The sequence below is a fragment of the Pelophylax lessonae genome (assembly GCF_965119305.1).
Source record: "Pelophylax lessonae genome assembly, chromosome: 3".
NCBI classification, from domain to species: domain Eukaryota; kingdom Metazoa; phylum Chordata; class Amphibia; order Anura; family Ranidae; genus Pelophylax; species Pelophylax lessonae.
This window is the reverse complement of record NC_138770.1, coordinates 26858757-26876546: the sequence shown is the minus strand read 5'-3', so window position 1 is coordinate 26876546 and position 17790 is coordinate 26858757. Positions and strand designations below refer to the sequence as shown.

The following is a 17790-nucleotide window of genomic DNA, read 5'->3' as shown; positions in this document are numbered from 1 at the left end:
GAACAAAAATACCGTATTTATTGATACAACAAAAATGAAATGATTACAAACATGGTATACCATAGTATAAAAAGAGTTCTATGTAAGTCTTGGGTTGTGGTAGCCTGTCTCTCCTTTCCTCCCCTGCCCAGTTTTTATTTACCAACATTATCGCAATTCCTCCTTATACGTATGTTTTTTATCAGACACAGATCATACATCTACTCTTGAAGAAGTGGCAAGATTTAGTCCACGAAACGCGTCCGTTATGGATGCTATGAATTTACTCAATCATTCTCTTACTCATGTTGATTTCCATGCTGGTCTATTAACTTGGATTGGGATTATGTACTTGATTTTTATCATCTTTTTATACTATTGTATACCATGTTTGTAATCATTTCATTTTTTGTTGTATCAATAAATACGGTATTTTTGTACTGACAGCTTTGGTTTGTCGTGTCTATCATGTAAAGTCCCAAACCTTTTCTTTATTTTCATTGAATTAGGGATGGAGACACACAGCCATTCCCACTGTGCACCTCATGTAAAGTCCCGCCCTCCCCCTCTTATCTACCTCCCAAAGAGTAGTGTTCCCTTAAATGCAAGGGCCCATAGTCACTGGGTAAGAGGCTCGCTCCCAGTCCTCTCCAAAAGCCTCTGTCCTGGTTAGGTCTGTCACAGAGCCATTACTTTTCATTGGCTGAGTACATTTTGTGGTGTGAGCTTTCAGAAACATTTAGAGGTCTATTTAAAAATACAAAAATAGTTGAATGAGTGTGACCAACATTCGCCCAGCTGTGACAAGTTTTGGCAATATTTTATCTCATGTGATTGTTGGTTCCATCTATTGGCCATAATGCTTTATTGCACTATTTTTACTGATGGAGGTATTTCAGGAAAATACCGTAATATGGCCACTAGATGGAGCTGCCGATCATAGGAAATCACTGTGTTAATTAAAATACAGCCAGAATTTTTAACAGCTGAATGAATGTTTGTCACATTCGTCCAATGAATTTTCTGTAAAGCAGGGAAAAAAAATAAGAGCGGTCAGTGAAAGCAGCACAGGTTACACACTATACACATTGTTAGGCTCACAGTTAACAGTTTGATTGCCCCTAGATATTACCCCTTCCCAGCTGGTGTCAGTAGTACAGTGACAGTGTATAGTATTATCACTGATCTCTGTATTGGTGTCACTGGTGGTGTGCTGTCTATTATAGGATTGCCTATAATATTTTCATTTTGAGGACACCCGGTGGTAGCCTGTTGCAATTGCAGTTCAGTTCCTCACAGGAATAAACAGAAAGGCTTTCCTTTGTTAATAAAGTTTCTTTTGAACAACACAAATTTTTCACCTTGGTTACCATATAACGATTTTACCTCGGATACAGAAGCCATTTTAGTTCTGATGCAGACAAGTGAAGATCTTCATATTTGCCCCTAGATACACAAATTCCTCTAAGTCTATTTATTATTTCCCAAAGTTCATTTTACACCTGGACTGCACTGTTGTGTGTTTGATATATCATTTTAATATAAGCTTTCTGCATAGTAATGTTTAATGTTGTGCTTATTAGCAAAGTGTCACATGTAATACATCATTGTAATTCTAAGTCTCTCTGATTGTATTGCAGTTTACAGAACTATTGATAGAAGTAAATTCAGTTTTGGAATAAAACACAACGCTATTTCTGTCTGTTTTGTTAACTGGCTGTCAGCTAAGGGACAGTAGGACAGCACAGTAAAAGGCATACGTATAACAGGCAAAGTCAAAAGAGCTGCATTTGAAGTTAAGGCATCCCCTTTAAATTTATCACCATGAATTCAGATAAGAGTATTAAAATGACTCCTTTAACCTTGAAGACCAGATCTCAGGTTTCCGGCTCCAGAGATTCTGTGTGCTCCAGCAGATCGTCAGTGAGTTCTGCAGCGCTCAGAGCAAGAGCAAAGGCAGAAGTATCGCAAGCAGAAGTCTCTTACGAAGAAAAAGAGGCAAACATGATAAAGCAGAAAGCAGAGTTGATAAAGCAGGAATCAGAGTTAATAAAGCAGGAAGCAGAGTTGATGATGCAGAAAGCAGAGTTGGAAGCTAATATGCATGTGCTACAGAGTCAAAGGGCAGCCGTAGCAGCATCCGCAGAAGCTGCAGTATATGAAACTGCAGCTGTTTTAGAAGAGGACTTGCTTCAAGAGTTTGCAGAGATAGTTACTCATGATTTTGTTCCTATCTCCAGCACAACTCCAAAGCTTCAATCCACTCCAAATGTGCCCGAATTGCACACCTATACTGACAATGTCCCAACACCAACGGTGCGCATCTAAGATAGCAGAGATTATGCAAATATACAACATCCATCCCATAACATGGATTATCGTGCATCCTCTTTCAGAGATGGCACATTAGGAACTTCAGAGACCACTGATCTAGCAAAGCACCTTATTTGTTAAGAGTTAGTGAGTACAGGGCTGCTCACATTTGATGATCACCCAGAGAACTATTGGGCATGAAGACATCATTCCAGGGCATAACCAGAGATCTCAATCTTACATCCAGAGAAGAGCTAGATTTGCTGACAAAGTGGCTTGGGCCAGAGTCATCTCAACAGGCCAAAAGAATCAGATCAGTGCATGTTAAAAATCCAATTGCTGGAGTTAAAATGGTATGGCAGAGATTAGAAGACTGTTATGGCAGCCCTGAAGTCATTGAAAATGCTCTGTTAAAGAAACTAGAAAATTTCCCCAGAATCTCTAACAAAGACAATCTAAAGTTAAGGGAACTTGGGGACATGTTGTTGGAAGTAGATGCAGCGAAGTCTGGAGGCTACTTGCTGGGACTGGCATACCTGGACACAGCTCGTGGGATTAAACCAATAATTGAAAAGCTCCCATATAGTCTGCAAGAAAAGTGGATTTCCCAAGGCTCCGAGTATAAAGAAGATTATCATGTCTCTTTCCCACCATTCAGTTTCTTCACTGGATTTATTGTCAACCAAGCCAAGACTAGAAATGATCCGAGCTTCATATTCTCAACATGCTGCAACCAAATTACAGCAAATACAGAGAGGTCAGGAGCAAGGTATGGCAACAGACCTTCAGTTTCAGTCAGAAAGATGGAGGTGTCTTCCACTAATTCGACTCCACAAGTAAGCAGCCATGAAAAGAAATCCATGGAACCAGACAGTCCATGTCCAATTCATAATAAACCACACCCACTGTCAAAGTGCCGTGGGTTCAGAAGCAAGCACATTGGTGAATGTAAAGCTTACCTGAAAGAAAATGGTATCTGCTTTAGATGCTGTGCGTCCAAAAAACATTTTGCTAAAGATTGCAAAGCTTACATAAGATGCAGAGAATGTAACAGTGACCAGCATATCTCAGCATTGCATCCGGGTCCAGCCCCCTGGGCAGCAGAGATTTTTATAACTGGAAAAGAGCAAGGCGAAGAGAAAGCTGAAGCTACCCCATCCACTATTGTATCCAAGAGTACAGAGGTATGCGCACAAGGGACAAGGCCCAGATCATGTTCCAAGATTTGTTTAGTGACTGTGTATCCCTCTAACAAACCTGAGTGTGCAGTGAAAATGTATGCATGTTAGATGATCAAAATAATCGGTCATTAGCCAAATCAGAGTTTTTTTGATATGTTTAACATTAGTGGTGAAACACTTTCCTACACTCTAAAAACATGCTCAGGTGTTATGGAAAAAAACAGGGCGTAGGACGTCCAACTTCACTGTTCAGTCTATTGATAGGCAAATACACATAGAACTTCCCACACTCATTGAATGTGACATGATACCTGATGACAGGTCAGAAATTCCAACACCTGAGGTTACATTTCTCTCATCTGAAATCCTTAAAAGACAAGATCCCAGAACTTGACCCTAATGTCCAAATTCTTCTCTTGCAAGGAAGGGATATCCTAAGGGTGCACAAGGTACGTGAGCAGATTAATGGGCCCCATAACACACCTTATGCACAATGTTTAGATTCAGGTTGGGTTATAGTTGGGGAAATTTGCTCAAGAGGAATTCATAGATCAGTAGCTGTGAACTCTTTTAAGACAAATGTGCTGCCTAGTGGACGCACTTCTCTATTCAACCCTTGCACTAGCTATATGCAGGTTAAAGATCTTTTTGATGCTAGCAACCAACAGCCACGCGCCTTCTCACTATGCTAGTTAGGAAATGGCAAACCGAAGGCTTTTAGAAAATGCGCTCTTCGCATTTATTGGTGCCCTGTTTGAGGAAGCCATAGCACAGGAGGCAGCAGAAGGTGGGGAAGCAGCTGCAGCAGCAGAAGGTGGGGAAGCAGCTGCAGCAGCACCTCCCGTCCGTGTGCCCTTACCTTGCCAGCCACAAATTTTTGCTCCAAGGCTATATTTGGACAAGCTGCAGGATTCTGATATCAGGAGGAAGTTCCGGCTCGAGCGAGAAGCTATTCTACACCTCTACCAGCTGATAGAGAACAAAATTACATCTGACCCACAGCGCGGCCATGCGGTGCCCGGCATTTCCAGGTTGCTGGTGACTTTGTATATATTAGGGCGTGGCAGCTTCCAAGCCACTTCTGGAAGTATAATGGGCATTAGCCAGGCCACAGTTTCCAGGGTGTTCATGTTGGTCATTGATGCCATTGTGGAGATTGTGCCCCAATTTATCCACTGGCCACAGAATGAAAACGAGTGGAATGAAATGAAGTTGGGTTTCTACCAGCGGGCACAGATGCCGCAAATCCTAGGGGCAATAGATGGCACCCACATAGCCATCAGGCCACCAAGGAGCCACAAAATGGAGTATCGGAACCGCAAGCAGTACCACTCCCTGAACAACCAATTGGTGTGTGATGCCAGACAACGCATAATGAGTGCCAACACAGGTCGCCCAGGGCCGTGCCATGATTCCAGGATGTTACAAGACAGTGCTCTCTACCGGAAGTTTGAAAGGGGCGAAATGCCAGAAGGGTGGCTTATTGGTAAAGTCTTATTTTGTGACAACAACATAAACTGTAAGGTTACATAGACATAGGAATAAGCTACATCGGTGTACACCATGATTAAAGCAAAGCCTACATAAAATGTATGTGTTATGAGTTGGCAGGCTGTTTGCACACAACCAGATCATCAGCCTACCAGCTCACAACAGAAACATTTCCAAAGTTGTCTTCAAGTCAAATGAAGGTGGTTACCCAATGTGTAAATGCTGTCCTAACGCCACACAAGCAAAACATAAAAGTGATTCCAATGGTATTGCCATATCCCGAAAGTCATTTGCATAAGTGAGTCAATATTGGTTTCCTCAATATAGTGTAAGATATCTTCCAGAAGTAATGCCTATGCTAATCTAATTGTAAAAAAATAGGGCGAAAGGTGGAACTTTCAATAGAAAGACACCACTTTTGGTCTCCTTTTTTTCCAGTTAGAATAGGGATTTAGGCAATTAGACATGTTTCAGATGAGTTTTTGCACACAGATGAGCAGGTTGTTTTGAAAAATGCATCATTGTCTCCCATTTTGATGAGTCATCTAAAGTCAAATGATATGAAGAACTAATGTATATATTTTTTTCTTTTCAGGGGATGCTGGTTACCTGCAGCTGACGTGGCTGATGGCTCCAATCAGTTACCCCCAGGGCTGAGCACAACATAACTACAACAGGGCCTTGCGGAAAAGCCGGAGCATCATTGAGTTGACCATAGGTCTTCTCAAATTCCGGGTTCTGTGCTTGGCCCTGCCTGGGGGGGAACTCCTGTACTCTCCTCCAAAGGCTTCCAGGATCATCCTGCGTTCTGCGTGTTGCACAACATGTGCGTTGCCCGGGATGAATCCAGGGAGCTGACGGAGGAGAGGGAGCCAGAGGTCCATCAGCTGGCGGCCCCCAGGCGGCAGAGCACTGCTGCAGGGATGGCCACCCGGAATGACCTGGTCACTAGCCACTTTACATGAAAGTACTGTAACCGCTTAAGATACGGCATGTGTATTAACTTGTTACTTTGCAGAGTTAACACTCACAGGGAGACAGATGGTAATTATCATCTGCCAATGACACTTGCCATTCTAGATAAAGTGTAGTCAACATTCGTAAACTATGTTACTTGAGCAAGAACACGCACCTCAAACCAGAAACATGTTGGTATTGTAAATAGTGGAGAGGGATGAGAAGAGCTGGCAGGTGTTTAGTTGTGTCTATGCCACCTGTGTAGTTATTGACAAAATGAAAGGCTGCTTGGTATCTTATGATGGTGTCATAATTTTGCACAATCTGGACATCTTGGATTGGAATCATGGCACATACCCTGAGAAGCCTGTGGTGATGGACTGTCTGGCGTCACAGGTGTGTATTCAAATGTTTGCATTAATGATTTCTGGTTTGTGTAAGTTGCGTGAAAATGTGTAATTTCACTCGTGATGTATAAAATAAGTTAAAAATGAAGCAAGCGGGCAGTAAGATGTGATTTTTATGATGAAATGGCTTATCCTTTGCTTTAATTTTCCAAGAGTGGTAGTGCTTGCGGTTGTAGCTGGTAGAAACCCACCTTTATGGACTCCACTTGTCTTCATTTGTGGTCAATGGATATTTTGTGAGGCACAAGCCCAGAACTGGCCTCGATCAGAAACATGAACACCCTGGAACTTCAGAAGTGGCTTGGAAGCTGAACAGCAACCTAGCCATGCCTGTCCTCTGAGCTAGTAGAGGTGCAGAATTGCTTCTTGACTCTGCATGAACTTGCTCAAGATATCAGAATCCTGTATCTTTGCCTAATGTAGCCATGGAGCAAAGATCGTGGGCTGGTGCTGTAAAGGCACACAGACTGGAGACTGTCAATATTACCTTGCTGCATCCCTCCTTATGCTGTAATTCCATGAAAAATAAATACTTTTGAACGGAACATGTCTTTATTTTTTGGTGGGTGGCTATAGACTTGAGCTGCCAATGCCGGAACTTTGCACTTTGCACGCTGGTTGTACTGGTGATGTGAGGGGTTGGAATGTAGGGTAGGGATGGGACAGTGTTGTGTTGAGGTGTGAGGAAAAGTGTAGTGTTGGACTATGAGGGTCTGTGTTGTTCAAATATGGAGAGAGTCCAATACCAGACACATATGTTTGTTGTTCCTGAAATCCAACAACCATGGTAAATGTGTCAACAATTGCAGCTCCAGAAAACTAGGATCACACTCATACAGTTAAAATTGTGTTTGTTCCATTAGTGCTCTGTATATTTATGTAGACCCCCCCCCCCCAAAACAAAATATACAAACAAAAAGCAAAGAAAAATGATAGTGAAAAGAGATCGAAGCGTAGTGATTGTGAGATTTGAAACCATGACGCTGCATGACGTTGTTAACTGTAGTTAAGTTGCAAAGCACTTGGCTATTCTGCAGAATAGAGCTGTTTGGTGAAAAGAAAGGAGTGTGTTAAGGCTAAAATGCACATATAGCTAAAGTACTGAACATTGTAGGGAATCTAGGAAGAAGACCATAGAAAAAGTGTAAGTTTTTAATGTGGACCTGAAGTGGTCTAGTGGTTAGAATACTTTGCTCTGCACCATGCAAGCATGAGTTCGAATCGACACACAAATGAGATTATGAAAATCGCTGAACATAATGTAAGTTTGCAAGCGTTTCACAGTGTATGTACGTGATGTACATTTTGTAGCAATATAAATTATCCAATCCGTTAAAGTTTTTAAACAAACAAAAATTCTACACAAAAAAAGTTAGGTGGAGATGGTCAGCCTCAAACCTACGGCAGAGGGAGATGCATTGATTAGAGGATATGTACACAAACCCACTAGACCACAGTGCTATGTGAGACTACTCTGTGCACATAGACATAAGTATGAGGATTTAAGAAGCCGCAATCGCCATTCAGCGTAGCTTAACGCCGCTGACGGCGGAATTCATTGTTGCTGTCACGCTGTCCAATTCGCCACTGCGGGAGATAATTGATTGGAATGCGGCGAGAAATAAACAAGCCAAAGCAGTCTTAAGCTGGAGGTTTAATAAATTCGGCCCAAAGTATCCATTAGTCAGCTTCCCATACACCAGCTTTATGAGGCCTGCAGAAGGGCTGACAATCCAGGAACAGTATCAGTAAGGAAGATGCTGCCCCTCTCCAGCTATAACCTGCATAGAGCAGCCACAGCATAGAGGGATTAGGCTGCAGTGGCACAAAGACCTGTCACAGTAAGAAATAAATCCATGATAAACAGACGCGGTGCAAGGGAGAACTCCATATTGTTAAGAAAAAAAATATTATACCATATATAATTGCTACTCGAGCTATGTAGTAATTTCTTTAAAAAAAAAAATTGCAATTCAAACTACGGCGCTAAAGTCTCCCAAGCTGTCACAAAAGACAGTGTAACAGTTGTTTGTTTGCTGGTTGAGAAAAACCTGTAAGGGGTTAATTACTGCTAAAGGAATGCTGACACTGCAGCTTCTAACATCAGAGCACCATCCCAGCAGGTGAATAATCAAACAGACCCTGCCATACAGATGTAGAGTCCTCGTAGATAGGTGCTAGAATGAGTGGATATAGTTTTTGGTTTCTCTGCCCAACAGGGACACAGCTCATGCTGTCTTGATGATTCATACTGATCCAATAGCCATGGAGTATATTGGACAGGTGGATGGAAGTCTGGCAGATGAGAGCATGGATGTCTGTACAGCCCTGGCCAATTAGAAGGGGATGTGCCCCAAGGCATGCTGGGTACCTGCATTTACATCTGAAGAGCACATGGGCTCGTAGTCCAGTCCAGTCTACCTCTAGGGAGAGAGGTCTAAGTGGGGAGGGGGGTGCTGCCTCTCCCTTGCAGAGGCTGCCAGGCAGCCTCGGGTGGGCGACCTGAGGGCCAAAAACATTGAAGTTGCAACCCCATTGGTTCTTACGAGGGCTGACTGAGGGAGGACATCTGCGGATCCTGTCTGGTACTACTGAGGAAGGCTGCTGTGTGTGCTCCAAGAGCCTTGTGAGTATAGACCCCCCCACAAGGGGATCCTTGGGACTTGTGCTGTTAGATCCTCCTCTGGGTGCTTGAAGTCAGTTACTGGGTGCAAGCTAAAGGAGACACTGGTTAGGGTCTTGAAGAGGCAAGGTTCATTGAGTTCCTTCAGCTACAAAGGGACTTGTTCATCCCATACAGGTGCTATATGGTCCTGCAGATGATCTGCAATACAGTTCTATTGAGAGAGTTGTCCTCACCTGTGAACAGTTATTTGGAGTATCCTACAAAATCCCTTCTCTTATCCAAAAAAATGCGAAACTACAGATGTTCACAAGGAACCACTGTCACATGTGTGGACTTTAAGGGCACAGCATGAGACAGATAACCACTACATGGATTTATCCTAAAATAGCATTTATTGATTTATCTAAAACCAGATCTCAATAAAATGAGGAAACTGGCCCCAAACTGAGCTCAGCTCGTACACAGGAGATCAATGTCTCCTCCTAATTTCACTCATGTACATCATACATATATAAGGATAAGTTGGTATATATCATAAGGTTCATCTAGGTATAGATATCTTGTCTGTTCACTGGTCAACACGTTTCACACAAGGCTTCTTCAGGACTATGAAGATGTACAAACAGTTTTCTCTTATAAACAGACTCGATATTAGTGTTTCATAAACATAGAACATAATCTGTATTTATGTACATCATAATAAATACAAACATGGCTTACTAGCACATGTCCTTCCTTCCAACCCCCAAACAATTAACCCGACCTGGGGCGGACACAGGGGGGAAAAATCAGACCAAAATGTGTTGTATATATAGGTATCGGTCCTGATGATCCTAGGTACAAGATAAAATATATATGTGTAGTAGTGTGATTATCTTTAATAATGTAGGTTTCAGCCTACCTGTAGGTTAGGTATACAGTATATCTTGGATATACTTAGCGCCCCTTACCTATGTAAGAAATGTCAAATGGAGGAGGAGCCTGCAGTAGTTATTTTTTAATAAAGGATTTTTCAAAAATTGTGTGTGTGTTTTTATTACTTCTTGACACTTTTTTGGTGAAAACGTACGGGTAATATGTTCCAGATACTCGATTTCACATGGGGGGGCGGGATCTGGGGGCACCCTTGGTAAAAGGGGCTTTCAGATTATGACAAGCCCCCTGCCTGCAGACCCCCACAAGCACAGGCCCCGGTTGTGGGGAAGAGGCCCTTGTCCCCATCAACATGGTGACAATGAGCTTTGGGGTGGGGTGGGGGGGACAGAGCTTCCCCAAAGCACCCACCTATGTTGAGGGCATGTGGCTTGATATTGTTAAGGAGGGGGGGCCCTCACTCGTCCCTCCCACTTTCCTGACCTGCCGGCTGCATGCCGGGATAAAGGGTCTGGTATTGATTTTAGGGGAGAAGCCATGCTGGTTTTTTTTTTTATTTACATTTTGGCCCCCCGAAGGGCCTGGTATGGACTGGGGGAGGGGGGCCACGCTGTTTTTTTCTATTGCTGGCATTCTTTTCTTTCCATTCATCTGTCAGTGGGGAAGCCCGCTGATAGCTGATGAGTCATGGTTGGTAAGGATGCGGGCGGCCGGCTTCCCGGCTTGCTGCTTAACAACCAGCTATTTCTTCAGACAGAATTTGCATTGGTCGATCGTTTTTTTGACTGATCCGAATTCTAATCGTTCTGAAAAGTTGGAATTCATTAGAAAATGAATAAACTAAAACATTTTTAACAGATTTCAACGAAATTCATTACAATTTCATTTGGAGATTTGGATACATCTGAATCTAGGAATAACCAAAAATTTGTCGGAATTTTTATTTGAACCGAAACTAATTTCACGTGTCTAACACTTAATAGCCACCCGCTAACAGCTGGGCTCCCAGCCAATGCAAATGGCCGACGATGGCAGGGCCCACTCTCTAGGCATGGATCCTCTACATATGTGTGCCATTACACCACCCCGCTGATAGCTGGGGACTCAATGACCACTCGGGACATCCTGGAAGACTTCTGGATACCAAAGGAAGCTCCTGACATCCTGCACAGCTGCCCAGCACCAGATCCGCCCACCAATACTTCCAATAGGTAGGAAAACTTCATACAAAAATGGTCCTATAAGTGAGGAGGACAAAAAAGAAATGCAGCCATTGGCTTATCCTGAACATTTATGGGGGTGGGGTCTTAAGGTGGAGGAACGAGGGCAGGGCTACCGAAACGTATGCTGCCATGGACATTTGTCAGGAAAGCACATTATGGCCACTAGATGGAACTGACCATTATAGGAAATCCCAATTCGCCATGACTGGGGGAATGCGGGTCACATTTCATCAACACATTTATAACAACCAGATCTGTAAGTGTTTGTGAAATCTTCCTGCACAAAATGTACTCAGCCAATGAAAGGTAAGGACTCCATTTTTATTTTTCTCCTGCTATCAATGGCCAACACGGGACAACACTTCATCCATGTCTTTGGTGATCTCTGATCTCCTTATGAAGTGTTTCTTACATGATGAAGATCAGCCATGGAGTATATCTGAGGTGTATATCAGGGTGTGCTTCTTCCCCACATGTCCACCATTCATATAGAAGACATTTCCCGCACTCAAGGCACTAATACACCTCCAGGGTTGTGTGGGACCCCTGATGTACAGGAAGACAGGACTTCAGTGAGGAACAATTCCCTCACTCAGGACAGGAATACGGTTTCTCCCCCGTGTGCAATCTCTGATGTGTGGAAAGACTGGACTTCTGTGCAAAACATTTGCCGCACTCAGGACAGGAATACGGCTTCTCACCTGCGTGAAATTTCTGATGTGTGGAAAGAGTGGACTTGCATGAAAAACATTTCCCACACTCAGGACAGGAATACGTTTTCTCACCAGTGTGCGATCTCTGATGTTTTAAAAGATGAGACTTCTGTGTAAAACATTTCCCGCACTCTGCACAGGAATACGGCTTCTCACCCGTGTGAGATCTCTGATGTCTGTAAAGATTGGACTTCTGTGTAAAACATTTCCCGCACGCAGGACAGGAATACGACTTCTCACCCGTGTGAGATCTCTGATGCTTGGAAAGAGTGGAATTCTCTGAAAAACATTTCCCGCACTCAGGACAGGAATACGGCTTCTCCCCAGTGTGCAACCTCTGATGTTTGGAAAGAGCGGATGTCTGTGTAAAACATTTCCCACACTCAGGACAGGAATACGGCCTCTCACCAGTGTGCGATCTCTGATGTGTGTAAAGATGGGAGTTGTCCGAAAAACATTTCCCACACTCAGGACAGGAATACGGCTTCTCACCAGTGTGCAATCTCTGATGTGTGGAAAGAGTGAACTTCCGTGAAAAACATTTCCCGCACTCAGGACAGGAATACGGCTTCTCACCAGTGTGCGATCTCTGATGTGTGGAAAGAGCAGACTTGAATGAAAAACATTTCCCACACTGAGGACAAGAATACGGCTTCTCACTGGTGTGAGATCTTTTATGCACATTAAGACTGCCTTTCAAACGGAATCTCTTCCCGCACTCAGAACAGGAGAACCTCTTATCTGTTGTCAGGACGGCACCGTCCCTCACAGTCTGAGGTTCCTCAGGATAAGAGGAATACGATGGTCCGGCACTGTCCCTCACAGTCTGAGGTTCCTCAGGATAAGAGGAATACGATGGTCCGGCACTGTCCCTCACAGTCTGAGGTTCCTCAGGATAAGAGGAATACGATGGTCCGGCACTGTCCCTCACAGTCTGAGGTTCCTTAGGATAAGAGGAATACGATGGTCCGGCACTGTCCCTCACAGTCTGAGGTTCCTCAGGATAAGAGGAATACGATAATCCATCTACACTGTGTGGTGCCGGATGGACATTTGAGGTAGCCGGGTTTTCTCCTGGACTATACTGTGTGATGTCCTCATCTTCTACTTTACAGTCTGGAGACAAAGTGAGACAATCCTCTGAGGTTTTCCTCATCTCCCGTCTATCTACTAAAATAGAAAGACAAAGATTATTACTTGACATCCGCAGATTGGTTCCCCTAAACCAGGACTCCGCCCACATCACACAGCTTTGTCTCTGAGGATCTTACAATTCCATCCTCAAGGTAACTAGTAAATGGGTCCTCTGATCTCCTACCAGTTAATTTCTTTATTCATGGACCTTAGTCAGAGAGTGAGGAAACAACGGGAACTGTCTTTTATAGGAGTGACAGTGATGAGGGGATTATAGTCCCCTCCCCCTCTATCACTCATTACCATCTTCCCAACACAAGAAGTCCCGCACTTCCTTATTTAGTCCATGATTTAGTCATGAATAACAGCAGGGCTGAGCCCCACCAGAGGTCAGAGAGTGAGGATGGGGGGAGAACAACCTAGATGAAGACTGGATTGATCCTGAAGACCATATATATCTCTGGGGAAGTACAATCAGGATGCAACGCATCAGATGGGAGTGGTTTGAGGACATCATCAACTGATGCTTGGGGAATCTGCAGTGATTGTGTGTATTCAATGCTGGATTGCTTTTTTAACCTTGTGAGTGCTTTTCTTATCCATGTAATAAATATAACAGTGAGCACTATGGAGTCTCTTTATCTCTAGTAACAGGAGCTAGCTACCTAAAGAGGAGGCTCCGCCTACATGTACCTGAAGGTGTGTGATTTCATGCTGGGTGTGTCCTCTTGGTATGGAGCAATGGGGTCCATCTGAAGAGGTGAGAGTACACCTGGAATTGCAGAGTGGCGCACTGTCAGCTTATTCTCCATGACACGAGAAGGGTGGATTTGTGGCTCATTCATGTTTACTGTGGATTGTAAAACTGTTTGCGACTGTTCACCAGTGTGCGTGTCTTTTCATGCCTATTCTTCAAGTTTTTATGTGTTTGTGTGTAACAGTGTGTGCATTGTATAGATAGAATATACATGGCTCAAAAAAAAAAAAATCAAAGGAACTCAGTGACTTGGGTGTGAGACTATACAAACATATCCCTCCACCCGGCACAGCCAGCAAATAAAAGAGCAAGTAACCCCGGAAGAATTGTTCTGTCAGAGATCTTGCTAGACCTGGGCATGGGGCAGAAGACCCAGGGTTCATAGCCCAGGGGTCTAGGCTGAGCAACGTCTATGGTGAACATCAACATTTTACTGCCAGCTGAACCCCAGAATCTCCATAAATCCAGTCTAGAGACATAAATTGTGTCTGCGGCACAGAGAAGGAAGATTATCCAAGAGAAATACAGGAATACAGGACGGGGAACACAGCTCAGGAAAGTGACCAGGGGATTACAGGCTAATATCACCCAGTCCCCCCCCCCCTACTCTGGACCAATCAGTGAGCAGTATGGGTGGAGGAATGTATTTAGTGTTAATGACCCACCTGTGCTGATCTCTGTAGGAGTGTCCTCCTCTATAAATGTCCCCGTTATTCCATCCTCCTCCATAGACTGCTGATCTTCCCTCACATACGTCTCTTCTTCTTCTGCTTTAACCTCAAATTCTATATCGATTAGATCTCCACTCTAAAACAAGAAAATTAGAGAGAATATCATCTGGAAGATATAAGCTTACATAAAAAACACAAAGATCCCCTCCACAAGTCCATGTTCTAGATACTCCATCCCACCAACCTTGTAGCATTGAGGGATGGTGTGATCTTCCTGTGTGGAATCCCCGGAATACAGAGGACGGGGACATCTCTCTGTTGGGTTTCTGTAGCTGGATGACTCCACCATGGGGTCCTGGTACAGATCTTTGTGTACTTCCTCGATGATCCCATCCTCATCATCCTCCTCTATTATTTCGTCTTTAACCTCAAGTTTAGAATCTCTCAGGTTTTCACTCTGAATATATGATAAAAATGACATCAATGGTAACAATGCAGATAAAAAAAAAAAAATCACACCTTTAATGAAATAGAAAAAAATAACACAGTTCAGGAATGCAGTCAAAAACAGAAGCCGGGATTTGGATGCCAGAGCAGGTAATCAGAGGAGCCGGGGTCAAGAAACCAGAAGTCAGCATAGTCGGAAGCAAAAATCAGGAACAGGAATATGAAGAGAAGTCAGTCAGGGCAAGTAACACACAGGAACACACTGGAGATCATAGACCAAGCAAGGGCAAGAAAGGGAAATGAGCTCAGCTGCTTCAAAAACTGACCAAAAGGAGAGAAACCGGAAGTTGTGGAGGAGGAAGAGGAGCTGCGGGTGACACGTGCGTGGGAAGCCGCGCAAGGGGTGCGGGTGCACCGTGCAGGGACCGGTAACTAGCGAGGAGGAAGAGGAGCTGCGGGGACACGTGCGTGGGAAGCCACACAAGGGGTGCGGGTGCACCGTGCAGGGACCGGCAACTGAGCGGCGGTGGAGCCGCTAGAAGGACAGAGGGAGCGGCAGCAGCAGGGACGTGAATAACTGCACCGGGATACCGGGTGCAGGGACCGAGGCAGAGAGCGGCGGTGGAGGTCGGAAACCGTCTTCCTTAGTGCCTGGAAGCAGAGGAGGAGGACCGTCCGTGCTCAGTGAGGAGGAGGAGACATCCATCCCAGTGCGTGTGTGTGGCAGCAGCTGTGAGTAAGGCAGCAGCTGCAAACAGGGAGAAAGCTGTGTGACTGAGCTCTGTGAGAAATCAATAGCTGTTTGACTGTGCTGCGACTGATTACTGTGTGACTGTCTCTACGACTGAGTACCTGGGAAGTCTGGTAAGTATCCTTGCGACTGGTGAGTATCTTGCGACTGGTAAGTATCTTGCGACTGGTGTGTATCCTTGCGACTGTTGAGTATCCTTGCGACTGTTGAGTATCTTGCGTCTGGTGAGTATCTTGCGACTGGTGTGTATCCTTGCGACTGGTGTAGTAGCTTGCGACTGGTGTAGTAGCTTTGCGACTGGTGAGTATCTTTGCGACTGGTGAAGTAGCTTGCGACTGGTGAGTATCCTTGCGACTGGTGAGTATCCTTGTGACTGGTGAGTATCCTTGCGACTGGTGAGTATCTTTGCGACTGGTGAAGTAGCTTGCGACTGGTGAGTATCTTTGCGACTGGTGAAGTAGCTTGCGACTGGTAAGTATCCTTGCGACTGGTGAAGTAGCTTGCGACTGGTGAGTATCCTTGCGACTGGTGAGTATCCTTGCGACTGGTGAGTATCTTTGCGACTGGTGAAGTAGCTTGCGACTGGTGAGTATCTTTGCGACTGGTGAGTATCCTTGTGACTGGTGAGTATCCTTGCGACTGGTGAGGATCCTTGCGACTGGTGAGTATCTTTGCGACTGGTAAAGTAGCTTGCGACTGGTGAGTATCTTTGCGTCTGGTGAGTATCTTTGCGACTGGTGAGTATCTTTGCGACTGGTGAAGTAGCTTGCGACTGGTAAGTATCCTTGCGACTGGTGAGTATCCTTGCGGCTGGTGAGTATCCTTGCGACTGGTGAAGTAGCTTGCGACTGGTAAGTATCCTTGCGACTGGTGAAGTAGCTTGCGACTGGTGAGTATCCTTGCGACTGGTGAGGATCCTTGCGACTGGTGAGGATCCTTGCGACTGGTGAGGATCCTTGCGACTGGTGAGTATCTTAGTGACTGGTTAGTATATTAGCGACTGGTGAGTACCCCAGGTTTAGTACCAGGGGAGATAGAGGTAGTGAGCAGTATGGGTGGAGGAATGTATTTAGTGTTAATGACCCACCTGTGCTGATCTCTGTAGGAGTGTCCTCCTCTATAAATGTCCCCGTTATTCCATCCTCCTCCATAGACTGCTGATCTTCCCTCACATACCTCTCTTCTTCTTCTTCTGCTTTAACCTCAAATTCTATATCGATTAGATCTCCACTCTAAACCAAGAAAATTAGAGAGAATATCATCTGGAAGATATAAGCTTACATAAAAAACACAAACATCCCCTCCACAAGTCCATGTTCTAGATACTCCATCCCACCAACCTTGTAGCATTGAGGGATGGTGTGATCTTCCTGTGTGGAATCCCCGGAATACAGAGGACGGGGACATCTCTCTGTTGGGTTTCTGTAGCTGGATGACACCACCATGGGGTCCTGGTACAGATCTTTGTGTACTTCCTCTATGACCCCATCCTCATCATCCTCCTCTATTATCTCTTATTTAACCTCAAGTTTAGAATCTCTCAGGTTTCCACTCTGAATATATAATAAAAATGACATCAATGGTAACAATGCAGATAATGTACAGATCCTAATGATACTATCAGTGATTGTTCCTCATCTACCTGATGATGGTGAGGGATGGTGTGACCTTCCTGTGTGGAATCCCGGGAATACAGAGGACGGGGACATCTCTCTGGTGGGTTCCCATTACTGGAACCATCTGTAGGAAACACACACACTGTCGGGGACCATAAACCAGGCGAAGACAGAAAGTACAGTTAAAAAAAAAAAAAAATCACACCTTTAATGAAATAGAAAAAAATAACACAGTTCAGGAATGTAGTCAAAAACAGAAGCCGGGATTTGGATGCCAGAGAAGGTAATCAGAGGAGCCGGGGTCAAGAAACCAGAAGTCAGCATAGTCGGAAGCAAAAATCAGGAACAGGAATATGAAGAGAAGTCAGTCAGGGCAAGTAACACACAGGAACACACTGGAGATCATAGACCAAGCAAGGGCAAGAAAGGGAAATGAGCTCAGCTGCTTCAAAAACTGACCAAAAGGAGAGAAACCGGAAGTTGTGGAGGAGGAAGAGGAGCTGCGGGTGACACGTGCGTGGGAAGCCGCGCAAGGGGTGCGGGTGCACCGTGCAGGGACCGGTAACTAGCGAGGAGGAAGAGGAGCTGCGGGGACACGTGCGTGGGAAGCCGCACAAGGGGTGCGGGTGCACCGTGCAGGGACCGGCAACT

The 17790-nt window shown here is 44.7% G+C and overlaps 2 protein-coding genes across 2 annotated transcripts in view; both read left to right on the top strand.

Annotated features, from left to right (window-relative positions):
• Window positions 1–17790, top strand: part of LOC309550260 (uncharacterized protein) — a gene marked incomplete at both ends in the record, with an annotated part of 1652360 nt that overhangs the window by 831131 nt on the left and 803439 nt on the right. The gene's annotated exons all lie outside the window — the stretch shown is intronic.
• Window positions 1–17790, top strand: part of LOC309549831 (uncharacterized protein) — a gene marked incomplete at its 5' end in the record, with an annotated part of 163935 nt that overhangs the window by 40664 nt on the left and 105481 nt on the right. Inside the window, 2 exon segments of the mRNA XM_082250332.1 lie at window positions 1849–2295; window positions 2508–3476. Of these exon segments, the coding sequence (XP_082106458.1) occupies window positions 1849–2295; window positions 2508–3476 (1416 nt within the window).